The sequence below is a fragment of the Anolis sagrei genome, chromosome 3, assembly GCF_037176765.1.
Source record: "Anolis sagrei isolate rAnoSag1 chromosome 3, rAnoSag1.mat, whole genome shotgun sequence".
Classification (NCBI taxonomy): Eukaryota; Metazoa; Chordata; class Lepidosauria; order Squamata; family Dactyloidae; genus Anolis; species Anolis sagrei.
In genome coordinates this window covers 138,198,124-138,213,511 of record NC_090023.1, presented here as the reverse complement: position 1 = coordinate 138,213,511, position 15,388 = coordinate 138,198,124, and the positions used below count along the sequence as shown (strand labels likewise).

The window sequence follows — 15,388 nt, the reverse complement described above, 5'->3', positions numbered from 1 at the left end:
GAGGCTCTTCTCTCTTTTTTTGCACAGTCACTCTCCATTTAAGAACAGGAAGAATGGAAAAGCGCACAGCCCTTTTCACAGTTTAAGTTTAACACTATGTCACATATTCAGGCAAGTAGTTCCAAGGGAGAAGAGAGAGGCTCCTTCCTTTCAGTAGCTAATGGGTAGTAGCTGGTTGTTGCATGAGAATACCATTTTTGAGCTTGTTAGCAGGTGCCTGAGTATAGCTCTTCACATAGTACACTGGTTTCTGGGATGTGCTACTTCAGAGCAGAAAGAAGTGTGGTAGTGAGATGACTAACCATTTACTGGGGAAGTGGGTATGTATAGAAGGTTACTGCATCAATGTAAAAGATAGCTAGCCATTCTCCATAACATCTACTATATATACTTGGGTATACGTCAACTCATATATAAGAAAAGGGCAGGTTGGAGGACTAAATTTCCTGATTTTTATATAACCAGTGGGGAAGTTTAGGGTCATTTCATGCAGAGGAAAAGGCAGCTTCAGGGATTAGCTGCTCTTACTCACTACAGCCATTTCCCTACCCATGCATTCAAAATGGACCAAAACAGCACCAGGTTGTGTGTGTGTGTGTGTGTGTGGGGGGGTGTTAGTGCTTCTTTTATTATTTTAGGCTCCCTTGGAATGGAGTAATTTCTTGTCTTTAAGCTCAGAGAACAAAAATGTTCCTTTGTTGATAGGAATTCAGGCACACAGTCCTTACTCTCACCTATGGATAAGTCAACCCAGATTTTTAAAGTCAATTTTTGACTACAGTTTCTAGCTATATGCATGAGTATATATAGTACTCTGAGGGTTTATAGATAAGCAATTCAATAAAAAAAACGCATGGCAAATACTTGGTCTGACAATATATGGGAATGTTGCAATTCTGACATGCAATATTCTGTGTTAAGCTGTTGTGAGCAAAATGTTGTCATCTGAAATTGCTTTAATATAAAGGTTAAGATCAGCTTAGCATCTACCTAGCTGCCAAACATATTTTCATGTCACTTGTGTAAATCTTCCTTGCTTGTTTTAGCAGGTAATTTGTGGACCGGGATCACTTAATTGTTCTGAGTACATAATTATACCAGCATTTTTCAATTTAATTAAAATGTACAAATCTGAAGATTAAGGGGAAAAATTATTTTTTGAATTATTAATCATTCCTTCTCTAGGAAATCTTGTTGCTCTGCAGGAGATTTGTCCAGTGTACAACTAGATGTATTTTTTTTCCTTCTCTTTCACAGACAGACAATTTTCCCGCAGAGCCCAATTACATGGGCAGCAGGCAGCAGTTTGTTCAAAGGTAAGGCCTATTAAATAACTTTTCTGGGATTCCCCATTTGCATTCTTGTCAAAAATTGCTTTGCCAGAGAGTACAATTCAAATTGGGGGAAGTAAATACAAGTTAACACATTCATTCTCTCTCTCTCTCTCTCTCTCTCTCTCTCTCTCTCCCTCCCTCTCTTTCTCTCTCTCTTTCTCTTGCTCTCTCTCTCTTTTAAAATTCACAAATAACAGTAGCTCCACGTTCAAGGACCCTGAGCGAGCCAGTTTGAGAGACAGCGGGCATGGGGACAGTGACCAAGCTGACAGTGACCAAGATACTAACAAAGGCTCCTGTTGCGACATGTCTGTTAGAGAGGCACTCAAGATGAAAACAACTTCAACTAAAAGCCAGCCACTTGAACAAGGTGAGTGAAGCAACCACAGTGTGCAAAGACTGTAATGATTAGAAACCTGTTACCACTGACAGTTTCTCATGCTAGACAAGTCCATTGATAATGCTATCACGGAAAACACTAAATATTCCAGTGCCTACACATGCTCTCATGTGTTTTTGCATTTATATACACATAGTATGTATATGCAAAGTATTACACATGGAGACAGATATAGCTGTTTACCTGTTTCTGCAAAGACTCAGTACATGCATTCCAAATTTTAGCTATAACATGCAATTCTCCTGACTATTTAGTCCCAAAAAGATGGTATCAAAATTAACAGCCATGTGCACTTTTATAAATGGGATCCAAAGAACCTGTATGACTAGTTCCATGGGTTGGATGAGATTTTCAGGAATATTTAGTGATATGACACAAATGTTGGCTATTTGAAAGGAAAATGACAAAAATACAGTTGGATCTGCCTAAATCACTGCAAAGAATCTATTTGGATCCTGGTATGTATGTATATTTTAGTTCTTGAAGACTTTTAAAGAAATGTATAGCAATACTGCCATTTTGCCTTAGAGAGTCTAATGGCACTTGCAAGGCTAAATCCCTAGTTCAGTGGTTCTCAACCTGGGGTCCCCAGATGTTTTTAGCCTTCAACTCCCAGAAATCCTAACAGATGGTAAACTGGCTGGGATTTCTGGGAGTTGTAGGCCAAAAACATCTGGGGACCCCAGGTTGAGAACCACTGCCCTAGTTTGACTTACCACATGCAGCCTTCGTCATTTAGTTGCAATGCTGCTTACATCAATGGTTCTCAATGACATAAGGCTTATGGTTAGAAAGTCATTAGGACTCATCTGTTCTGTGATAGCTGCATTTGTTAAGTGTGGCAAATAAACTATGAGAATAAACTATGACATAATTATGTATTTTCATTTTTAGCAATATGGGAAGAATAAATATTTGAAACCAACAAACATCCCAATAAAGGATCATTTTGTACTTTTTTGTACCCAAGCCTATAACTGGCAGTAAGATCCACTGCACTCAATTTAAATGACTGAGGCTAATTTTGAACTACTAAATGGTTGAATATTGACAGAGCTTTATATCAGCACATACTGCTGCTTTGTATATCTCTGTCTTTTCAGCAAATTCTAGTGGATGGTCTCTGTATGACTGATGTGTTTGTTTTTGTTTTTCTGTCTTCATGGAACACTTTCCTCACTGCCTGGTCTCCTAAGGCACCCTGAGATCATGCTTTAGTGAAGCCTGAATCACGACGCAGAATTAATTCAAAAATCATGCCCTCTAGGGTCTTATGTTGCTCATGTGAATTAAGCATGCACTTTACAGTACACCCTGAAATTGTCCATAAATAAAAGTCAGTATGGTGGACACTTCACCTTTTAGGGAGCTTGTACTTCATTAAAGAATTTATAGAGGTGCCTCAGTGAACATCCAAACACTAGAATATATGACCAAGTTCTCAGTAGACTGCATAACTTACCCCCTAGGTAATCAATCACTTTACAATATCACTTACACTTTACAAAGGGATGGAGTCACTGGTAGAGGTTTGTAACACAAATGAATTTATTTACCCTATATACTCATGTATAAGTCTAGATATTTTAGCTAAAGAAATTAACCCAAAAAGCCTGTGTTGACTTATCCAGAAGTGCTTCTCAATGAGAGGACTGTACCTTAGCTCATATCTAAAACAAGGAACCATCCCCTTTTCTGAGTAGAATGGTGTAAGGCAAAAACTAAGATCATCCTGGGAGAAAGTAAAAGAAGCACCAAGCCCTTCTATAGTAACACTTCTGGCCATATTGAATGCCTCAGTTACAGTTGACAGGGGCTCCCCACCACAGCATTGATGTTGAGCCTTTTCTGTGGACATACCACTGGTCATATCATAATCCATAATTTTGTTCCCAAAACCTATCCCAGAGGTTGACTTACACATGAGTATATACGATAAACTAGAATAGTGACATCTATTCTCAGTTGGCTTGTATTTTAGTAGAAATAAGCATTTTTGTTCCTTCAAATTTATATCTGATTTGGTTGATTTCAAGTGCTGTTTATTTCAAAAGAAACCCACAATTTTAGAGGTAGCCAAATTGAGTGTACCAGCTGTATCTCCTCTCTCTGTGTTGTACATTTTGCTTGTACTCTTCCAGACAGTGAGGAGGAACACAGCTGAATTATTTTGAATTCTGTTTCTCATCTCCGTTAGTCATTTCAGCTTGTTCTGTGGAAAATGATTCACAGCACTGAGGATGTTTAAAAAATTGATTAATTAAGTCTTTCTTAATGAGAAGCTATATTTATAATTAAGCAGGAATACATTCTAAGCTTTCTATTAATTGGTGATTAATTAGAACTAGCTCTTTGCCTCCAGCATAGTCAGAGTTGTATCACATTCATCAGCAAATGCATGCTTGTCTCATTTTCTTGGTCATGTCAAGAATCCAATATATTTTGTTGTGTAGAATATTTAGGATGTTGCATTGTAATTTATTCAGTATATGTTTTCAAAGAAGACTTCACAAATAGTTTATTTTCTAAGTAATAAATGGCAAAGGTGATCCCCTATTCTTTTAGCACAGTGACTCTCTGCTTATAATTGGACATTGATCTGTGTGTAAATGCAGTATCAGTTTTTTCTCTCCTTAAAGGATGTCTTTCAACACATACTTGGTTGAACTGATTAACTGCCAAAAATAAGTCTCAGTAGGTGCAGAAACAAGTTGGATTGTCTGAGGATTTCCTAGGGGCTTCTGCTTAAAAAGAGACCTTTGTCCCTACAGAAGAATAAAGCTCACATTTGTAACATGATCCATCCAAACTACAGGCAGTCCCAAGTTACAAACGAGACTGGTTCTGTAGATTTGTTCTTATGTTGAATTTTTTGTAAGTTGGAACAAGGGCATTTTAAGGTATAACTCCAGCCAAATATATATAGCTTTGGATAGCATAGGGAGGGGATAACACCCCTGTGGTATTTGTTTTGCTGTCTATCATCTGTTCAGAAGCTATCCCCTCACTTTCCGTCCCTGTGGTAATTGAATTCTAAAGAATTTGGCTTGTTATGGAATCAAGGACTGATTATAAAGCTTCAACTGAAACACCTTTTCCCCATGATAACTCTTACTAGATTAAATTTCCCTTTCCAGATGTAGATTTCTCCCACTTTCTGTTGTCTTAGCCCTGTTCGTTACTATGAAGCCCTGTTCTTTATTTTGTAAGTCGGATGTTAGTAACTTGAGGACTGTCTGTATTTCTAAAGCATACTGAACATAGCAACTGACAACACGTTACTCAGAGGCTGTTGTTGCTTGCTGAAAATCAACCAGATCTATTTCTGTGCCACAGCTGATTATGGCCCAAGAAGCTGCATGGGATACAATTCATCTAAGCGACTTTAGATTGAAAATTCATAACCCCACATCTGTATTGTAAAAAAAAGTATTGGGAAAAGAAGAAAAAGCAAGGTTTGATGCAGGGTCATGAAAAGTAACATCTGTAGCATTGTCCAGAAATATTAAATGAAGCAGGTTTAATCTTGTTATTTCCATGTGCAAAGATACACATAATTCTGGAAAAGTTTGCATTTGACATTGTATTTTAGATGAAGGGTCCTATTTACCAAAAAGTGATTCATGTTCCTTGCATATCAATTGTACTTATCTGTTCTGAATAGCTGATGATCAGATTCTTCATTGTTCCCTTGTGGAAACGTGTGTGCAATGTGAAAGCATTTCTGCTTTATTTGCTTGGGTGGGTGAGCTAACAATAATCTTAGTCTGGGAAATGAGGAAGTATTTTACAGTTGTGGTTCAAGGAATAATGATACAACAGGCATGAGCAAACTTAGACCCTCCAGGTGTTTTGGACTTCAAGTCCCATAATTCCTAACTGCTGGTAAACTGGCTGGGATTTCTGGGAGTTGAAGTCCAAAACACCTGGAGAGTCAAAGTTTACCCATGCCTGTGATCCACCCACTTTCATATCTAGGACTAACATTATTAGTGGGTAAACTAGCAATAATCTTATCAAGCAATAAGAGAAAGTGTTTTACAGAAACAAAGATATTCTTAGTTTCATGTCTTCTAAGATAGGAGGTAAAAAAGGGAGCATTTGAACCCATGAAGGAAATGTGATGTCTGCAGGATTTCAGCGCTTTGTGTGGTTTAGCTACTAAACTATAATAAAAGAGCTGTTTTGTTTTTGTTTTAAAAGAATTGTCTTTCCTCCTCAATTGCTATGCTTAAAGTTCAAGTGTGATTGAGGACATAGCTGCACTGTTAGGGCTGAAAAAACACGTAATGTAATGTAGGATTTTATTTTACAATTGTATTAGTGCAGTAAAAAAAATCGCACTCCTCAGATATCCCAGAAACATTGATGGTTTTGTAAAGCTAAAAACTAGTGCAAAATCTTTATTGAAAAAAAGGTCAACATGTTCAGAGCCAGGAGGACCCAGGAACATAAAATCTCTGAGGCATCCATTCCAGCAGTGTTGCAACCCTGGAGGAACTGGCTGATACCCAGAGGATTTTACTATTCCAAATGCCATCTGTCAAGAAAAAGAAGGAGTAAACATGATTTTTAGAAATATTCTTCAGCATTGTTTGATAATGAAGAACATTTCTTTCTGGTCTCAATAACTATTTTGCTCTGTTTTATGCTAGGCGCTGTAGTCTAAATTTCAAAGGAAAGTGATGGCAAATAATTTCTGAGCATTCCTTACCTAAGAAAACCCTATATTTCTGGGGCCACCATAGGTCAACAGGGGACTTGAAGGCATGCACACATTTTATACATGCTTTTTCTTTACATTGTAGTCAGCTGTGAATGTCTCCACATGGTAGTAAGCAAAGTGCGTGTAATGTTATTACAAGCAATGGAGTGGCCCAACACAAAGAAAGAACTGGAATGGAAAGTTCAGGTTCTCTCTTAGTTAAAGCTCATTCAGATAAAAGTAGTATAAAAGATACAAAAGAACAACATGAAATACAGTTGTGATCAGGTCTGGGGATTTTATTTTACAAGTTCAGTGCTTCCAGATTTGGTCAAAACTGTGATTTTTTACTCTGTAGTGAACCTTGAAAGTTTGAGATGGTGCCTTTTCTAATTTCAGTGGATCATAAGACAGATAGCCTCTGAGTCCCAAATCTTGTGGACATCTAACATGGAAGAAGTTTTTTAATTAAAAAAAATCTCTTAACTGGATTTGGGATGCTTGACAATACCTATGTGTAGTTACTTTAATCATTCTGTGTCTCAGCTAAATAAACATCTCACTTGACAAGGTTTGGTTGAAGGAGAGGGAATAATGAAGACAAAAGGCAAAGAATATCTGCTCTTCGGGAAATGTTACTTATAAAAGAAATCCACAGACAGCACAATTTATTCTGTCATGGCCTCCTTGGTAATAGTAAACAGAGAAAGGAGAATAAAAAATGAGGGTGCTTTGATAAAACTTGGCAGGTGGCCTAAAGGAGAAAAGGCTTTTGGAAAAGAAAGCGTAATCATTGGGACAGAAAGTCTCGTGCTATAAGCATGCATGTCTCCTTTAAGTTATATTCACTCTAGCTTTCTCTAGGAAGCCTCTACCTACTCTTTCCATAAAAATATCTAGCTGTCTCATAAGCTTATTTATGCTCTCTGATTCACTGCCCTTACTAAGCAGCTCCTTCCATATGTTTACTACTCTTTAAAGGAATTTGTTCAGCTTGACATTTTGTTTGTGCCTCATTTAGACATCGTCCCCTTGCAAAGAAGCCAAGAAAAGAATCCTCACCAAACCTTGTTATTGGATTTGGATCTTGTTTTCTCGATGAGTGTCTGTAGCAATGTAAGGCTGCCTTTTGTGTTAGTGGTAGCAAGAATGAGCCTAGGAAGAGCTGATGGATATGTACTGTCTTCGATATTCAGAGATGACAGTAGAGGTAGGAAAGATGGCAGGAGAGTAAACATGAAAAAGCAAGATGTTAGATGGCCTGCCTACTTACTTTTATTCCAGCATGTCAGTGTGGTAGGCAAAAAAAGAGACAAGAGTGTTAAGCTGATGGGCACAACTCTTTGTTCCCATTACACAAAATGTGAAAATGCTGTGATATTATATAGCTGACAGGAGTATCCTCAAGCATCTGATTTGGCAGAAGAAGTCATTGCAGTTTCCATCAGTACTACATACATTGTGGATAGCAGTAAAAATTACCAGTATTCAATTAATCTCAAATGCACATGTGTAATATAGGACCTTGCCACACATGCACACACACACCGTGCCATTTTGCCAGCAACTGTGGCAGAACAGCAGTGTGACAACACTTTCTCCATCACACAGGAGAAGTGTCACCCAACTGGGGCAGAAGTGTGCTGCCTCTGTTGAAAGTTGAGGTATGTCATGTGATGGCCTGCATGCCCATCTGTCCCTCAACTGGCTGGCAAGTGTCCAATTGGTAAATTTGATGAGGTCCAACTGACCAGTTTTTCAGACGTTTTGAGTCAAGATTTGATAACTTGTAGTTTGAAATGAGACAGGAAGAAAGCTCCTTCTCCTTCCAAAATTGTACGAATCAATATCTATCTATCTATCTATCATCTATCTATCTATCTATCTATCTATCTATCTATCCATCCATCCATCCATCCATCCATCCATCCATCCATCCATCCATCTATCTCTATGCTGAGCCTTTTAAGGATTTATCTTAATCTTTATGCAGGGATTTGAGCTTAATCTGAATGCATAAGGAGAAGGAAAAAAGCTATTCCTAACCTGCTTCATTGTCGAGATAGTCAACCATACTTGCTCCTTTCATTCCAGGTTTCTGGATTAAGTGGAGAGACAGAGGAGCAAAGGATCTCATCTTATGAGTATCAATTCACAAAGACAGGGTCAATCAGTGGCATGGGGCTAACCTTTTATGTATTAAGATTAGTTTTCGTTGAACACATGAAAGGGATTTTTATCTAGACCTATGTTTATCCTACACTTCAAATTGTTATTTCTCAAAGAGGAAGGGAATGATAGATGAGGATTTTGTGCACCATCAGAAAATTATAATCACAATTTTCTAGCTGCAAAATTGGTATAAAACCAGTATGAAGTAGTTCTGTAGATATAACCTGAAGTGAAACATGACAGTTAGATGCTTTTTGTGTTTTTTTCTTTTTCTTTCTATTTCTCAGGAAAAAATGGGGTTATTGTTGTGGTCTTATGACTATAGAAGTCCAATTGGGAACATCCTAGGTAAAGGAAAAAGAGGATCTGAGGAAACATGCAAGTGGAAGTGTAGGATGAGGAGAAGGAGACACTCAGAACAAAACTGAACTATATATTGGAAACATGTGACTATTGGCACCAGACAGCAGCATGTAGATGCAAACCCACAGCTGGTTTTGCACTTCTCCTCAGCTTCATTTATGTGTGGATTGGAAATGACTGAGGGACACACATTTATCTAACAAACAGATGAAAGTGGTGGTGGAGAAAGAGATAAGCGGACATCCCCGAGATTCATTTTGGGACCCCAAAGCTTCCCCTACTCCATACTGTTTGGATTACATTTTTATGTTCTAGGAAAAAATGTGGCTATTAAAAGGTGCAAAGAGGAGCAGCTCATTATAGATCATAGCTTCCCCACTCATATCATTTTAACACTAAAAGTAACTTTTAAAAAATCCAGAAATGACCTTCTAGCCAATTCCAATGTAGGAAATTGGGAACAGGTACATGCTGCTTTGGAAAGTCCTTGCACACGAAATTGTTATCTGTCCTTGGTTTAAAATTTCTTCCTAGGGACCATTGGGTTCACAGGATAGACATGCTTATTAGCATATTCTATAGCATTTCACAGGATGTTTGAGGGACTAGCTTCAGAGAATAAGGACATGAGACTTGTGGCATACATTTGAAGCTGTCTAGCCATGAACAGAAGCATGCCATTCTAAACACACTGCAAACCAGTTTGTAACTCATGTTAAGCAGTATTTTTCAATAAACAAGGAATCCCCATTTTTAGGCTGCTGAAAGCACACTGAATTGGTGTTCAAAGTGTTTTCAGTCATGCTAAAAGTGCTCCTGATCCTTCTTTGAGGTCAGTAATATCTGATTGCAGATGTGCGTATTTCTTTCTATCTTTTGCACATCCGTGTTCCTAAGCTGCTGCCATTTCAACTTCTGGCAGGTAAACAGGGAAGTTAATTTTTCAAAGCTTCCAGTTCATACATACGTAGCTGTGCAATAATATTGTAACAGAGAAGGATGCTTTGCCCATGACATTGCAGTGGTTTAAGCGGTGAGCTGGGGTTGACCCCCAAAGTGGCTTTGTGGCCCAAGGCAGTATTCTCTCTCTTTCTCTCCCCTCCCCCTCTCATTCTCACTTATACACACAGACACAAAGATTCAAACTGATTATTTTTCCCTAAACCAGTTTAAGGGGCAGGACAATCCCTGCACTGAAGGCCTTGACAGACTGGCTGCTGTTCTTTCTGACAATTACTAAAGCAACTGCTGTGGCCAAAAGATGTGTTTTTATTAATAAGTGCAGCAAAATAATCTGTAACATATTAATTTAATTTAATTGTTTGGCCAAATGTAAGCAACATTGTGACCCATCCACCCCCTCCAAAGCCCCCCCCCCCAAATAAAACTGATGCTGGTGGTGGTGAGGAGAATAGTTTCTGGCCTCTACTAGTCAGGACTTGGGAAAAGAGGGGCAGGGCCTACAGGGTCCCTACACTAACCATGAGAATATGAGAAATTGGCTTAGGTTTAGGGATGGAATTTTGGAACTATGATCTTGAGTTTGAGACAATTTACCATCCTTGAGGTGGATCTCTGAGTCTTTGCCCTTTCCAGGGGATCACGTGACTTAAGAGCTTACACCCTCTGGTCTGCCTTCTAGTTTGTGGCTGGCCTGAGAGCCTCCCCCAAGTTTGTCTCATCACTAAGAAACAATTTAAATAGATAATAATAAAAATGCCCATAATTCAATATCTTATGTTTGGTGCGTTTATTCCTGTGAGTGGTCAGCAATTTCCCATGAGGCAGAGGAAAGGAGATATTTCTTCTGAAAATATGTCCAGAATGAAATGATATTTCCAAAATACAGATTCATTCAGGGCTTATTATTATTATTATTATTATTATTATTATTATTATTATTATTTCTTTCCTGCCTCTCCTCATGAATTGAGACGAGTAACAAAATAATTAAAACTCATATACATTGTAAGAATACCACAAGTACACATATTAAGATGTATTTCTATAAAAGATAAATATTAAAACATATTTCTATAAAATACACATTAAGTTGACAGGATAGAGATTAAAACATAGGATACAAGTTTAAAATTCATGCTTAAAACTGGTTTGGTAAGCATGTGAGAAGAGATAGGTATTTAGATAGGTTTTACATTCCCACAGCTCATTTAGCTGTTGGAGCTCTTCTGGCAGGTTGTTCCATAGTCATGGGGTGGCCAATGAAAAGGTGTTCTGGGAGACATCAGTCGGGTTCTGGCTGGTCTGAGTAACCGCCCCCCAGAGGACCTAAGTGTTTGGGGCAAATTGTACAGGAGAAGGCAATCCTTTAGGTAACCTGGACCCAAACCATGTAGGGCTTTAAAGGTCAAAACCAAAACATTGTACTTTGCCTGGAAACTTATTGGCAGCCCATGGAGTGACTTTAGGATAGGTGTAATACGTTCACTCCTAGATGTTCCTGTAACCAGTTTGGCTGCCGTATTTTGAACCAACTGGAGTTTCTGAACTTGGTACAAAGGTAGACCAATGTAAGTGCATTGCAGAAGTTCAACCTTTTAGGTTATCAGTACATGCACTACCATATTTAGGTCCTCCAAATCTAGGAAGGGGCTCAGCTGGCATATCAGACAAAATAGTAAGTACTACTAACCGCTACATCTACGTGGGCTTACCTTTAGATGGACTAATCCAGGAGCACTCCCTCAGCCTTTCAGGAGGAGTGTAACCACATCCAGAAATGGTTGACACACCTGCATCCCCAGATGAGGACCCTTGATGGCAAGCACCTGTGTTTTGTCTGGATTCCATTTCAATTTGTTGTCCTCATCCAGCCCATTACCTCCTCCAGGTATTCATTTAGAGGAGACACGCTATTCTTATTTGAAGCTGTTTTTGAATTATAGTATTGAAGAACATTATGAAATGTTTCTACTTTTGCATTTCATCTGCAGCTCTAAGTTAGCATTAGCATCTTATTTTCACAGTTTGCAGGATTTGCATTTATTTCTTTAACAGTGAAGTCTTAATTCTTCTTTATTTACTGCAAGCTACTAGTCAGTAACAGGTGCTTTCTCCCTTCAACTCTTCATGCTCCTTCTTTGAGACAAACAAATTAATTTTAAATACCCAGGACTCTGATTTACAGCATCATGAACTGAATTTCCAATTTCACCAATCCCCATTTGTTATTGTTTAAACTCACACCCTATCAGATATTCAACCTATTAATTGGATCATGTCTAACATAGACTTTGATGTAGTAAGGTACAGATAATTAAATTAATGAGGAAAGGAAGTAGATTTTCAAATGTGCCCAAGCTTTAATGCAGAAGACTATAGTTTGAAGCGTAAGTTTTTGAACTGTAACTCCCATCAGCTCTAGCCATTATGGCCAACAGGTGAGAACTGAGGTCCAGGAATATCTGAAGGGTTGCCAAGTAAGATATGGAACAGGGCTCCTCTAAGTTTAATCCTGAACAGATAAAAGAATAGGAAAATATACCATAAATCGCAAGAAGGTTCTTTCAGCCACTGATAACACAGCTATTGCCTCACAGGTGGAAAACATGGGAAGTGGGTATAGGTACCAGCAACAATAACAGGGCTGAATATTTCTTTGCACCCACTCCACCCTGATATACACCAAAGAGGCAAGAGATGTGTTGTGATGTGTTTTCTTATCAAAAACTGTTGTGATAGTTTCTTCTACCCCATACCCCAAGTGATATAGCCTGAAATAACAACAATGCCCAATTCTCATTTAAGTGGAATAGCATAACCTGTGGCAGTGTTTCTCAAACTCTGCTCCTCCAGGTGTTTTGAATTTTAACCCCCAAAAATCTCAGGCAGATTGCAAGTTGTTAGGAATTGTGGGACCTGAAGTCTAAAACATCTGAAGGAGCAGAATTTGAGAAACACTGATCTACAATCTCAGTTCCATGATGAAGCAAACATTAACATTGCTCTGCAATCTAGAGTGTTAATTTTCCCAAATGCAGTTATAGAATGCAGAGATGCGTGCTTTGGGCACATTTTGAACAGATTATGTCAACAGTAACTTTCCATGGAGCCTTAGTAACAAAATTGTTGCTTCTGGGAAACCTTATGACATAAACCTTATGGCATCAACATACAATGTCCAATTGATGAAAATATTCTCTCCCATTCATGCAGCAAGTGAGCCTTGAATTTGTGAAGCCTTGGATTTTCTTTGATAGGGCCAACAATTGCCAGCTGAACAACTTAAGGAAATTCATTGGATTGTCTTTCTGGCCATAATATAAGAATAATATTTGGCGTGAGGTAAGGCTAACATTTAAGAGTTAAGGTTGGTTAAATCACATTGATTCTGATCAAATGTTTAAGTAGTTTTAGGACCTCATCACACTGAGGTCCCTGATACAGGTGATAGCGGGGTGTTCATCATGGATCATGGTGAACCCAGTGGGGCCTAGTATGGGGCATGGGGAACCCATCACCCATGGTCCACATTTTACTTTATCCCATGGGGAGAAGTATCCCCCACTGTTGTTTTCCAGAGGTCCAAGTGTTGTAGGATAGGCAATTTTGCCCATCTAACGAAGTCCCAAGTCTCTGCTGATGAAATCAATCAGATCTACAGATGTCCCCTACAGATGAGTCATGTCAACTGTGCAGTACTTAATATTGTTAAAATCTACTCATTTTTAAATAGATAAAACTGTTTCACCTGTTAAAACAAACTGTCTAACTCCAGAATATATAGTACATAAGCATGCACTGTGCTCCAACATTTGGAAGCTTGGAGGCGGGTTTATGGAAAGGAATATTCAATACATTTCATGATGTCTGAAAAAGTATACATATCCAGGTTACATGAGCCTATATCACCAACATTCCATTCACAATATTTAAGAACTGAATTTATCAAAGATGTTGACTAAGTTTTGAATCTCCTATATTATATGCAAGAGTGGCACATTAGCTGGACTTCACTATCACAGTTATGGATGGGTAACCTAGATTAAAGCATCTTTAGATTACTCATATGCACAGTTCTTACATATTCCTGATACTGGCACTACCCTTCTGCTCTACTGGGCAGCAATTGATGCAAGTGATGGGGGTATGATCTGGCTTTGGTATACTCATGTTTTTCACCAACTTCCTGCCAGTGATCTCTGATTCAACAAGGATCGTAGTTTTTATTGTTGAACCAGACATCATTATAGGCAAAGTCCAGTATTCTGCACCACAAGCACTAGTGGAACAGATATCTAATGCTTACAGTAACTGCAGCATCATAAAGCAGATGTAACAGAATGGACAAGGAGACACTACGTAGTTAAGTATGCTTAACTAAGTAGCCGACCTAGGATCTCAGCTATCATCTATGGTTTCAAGCAAACAAACAAAAGCTATGTAAACATGAAAAGACTTGAAGGAAATTAGCCCAGTAGATATTGGGAAAGCTCACTGTATAAATCAGCCCTCCTTCCCTTTCTTATATTATCAACAGCATTCCCATTACAACAGGAAATCTTGGGTCTGAAGCATGCATCCATTTAGAATTTTTGAAATAATGTGTGTTGAGATACTTTCTCAAACAAAACAAACAAACAAAACCTCACCATTTGGTGATTGTCTCCCTAACTGTGAATGTAGTCTAGTTTGGGAGTCCCATTGTAAAATGACACAACCTGTGAAATGTTGTTCACCATTGCTTCCTCCCATAGGTTTTTCCCCCTGGACAGAACATCTCCTCTCTCATTCTCTCTGTGCCCAAAATGAGAATAGCTCTCAGACTGCACTCCTTGTTCTGACTCCACCTAAGAAACATTATGTCCAAGAGTACCATCCACTCCAAGTTGGTTACCCCTAACAAGGTCAGGTAAGAAACTGCCTTGCTGTTGTATGTTAGGAATTGCACGTAATACCCATTCTTCACTTCCATCGAAGTCAGGAAACTGCAGTGAAGATTGGGGCTGGATTGTTGATGAATAAACCCCAAGTGTAGAATAACGATCCATTGCCCTGGTTGCCCAATCGTTTTTATTTCTCTTTTTCTCTATTTTGATGGTCAATTGACCAATTCTGCATTCTAAGTAACCAACTAGGGTTGTGGAAAACTCTCCATCATTTACATTTCTTTCCACCTCTCTTACATTCTTTTTGGAGAGAGGGGGCATTAGGTTACAAAAAGAAAAATTCCCCTTCCTGCATGAAAATCAAACTTTTTTTCTTACACATAGTTTTATACTTATTTTGGGTTCATAGCAAGTGTTACAAATATGCAATTCATACTGTCTTATGAGAAGTCTCTAAAGATACAGAACAAACACTTCAGTGCCAGTGACATTCTTTTCAACCCCAATCATAAAAAATGCAATAGTATTAATATAATAAAAGGATACATGATTTTGCATTTGCCAT

The 15,388-nt window shown here is 38.4% G+C and overlaps 1 protein-coding gene across 9 annotated transcripts in view; it reads left to right on the top strand.

The window, feature by feature from the left end:
• PCDH17 (protocadherin 17) overlaps window positions 1-15,388 on the top strand; it is a 175,503-nt gene that overhangs the window by 72,497 nt on the left and 87,618 nt on the right. For 5 of the 9 annotated variants that reach the window (XM_060769378.2, XM_060769377.2, XM_067466912.1 and 2 more), the window contains exons 2-3: window positions 1,258-1,316; window positions 1,532-1,704. In XM_060769378.2, coding sequence (XP_060625361.1) covers window positions 1,258-1,316; window positions 1,532-1,704 — 232 coding nt within the window. Of the gene's footprint in view, window positions 1-1,257; window positions 1,317-1,531; window positions 1,705-14,691; window positions 14,847-15,388 lie in introns of those variants that run through there. The other 4 variants (XM_060769379.2, XM_060769380.2, XM_060769381.2 and 1 more) reach the window with 3 other exon arrangements.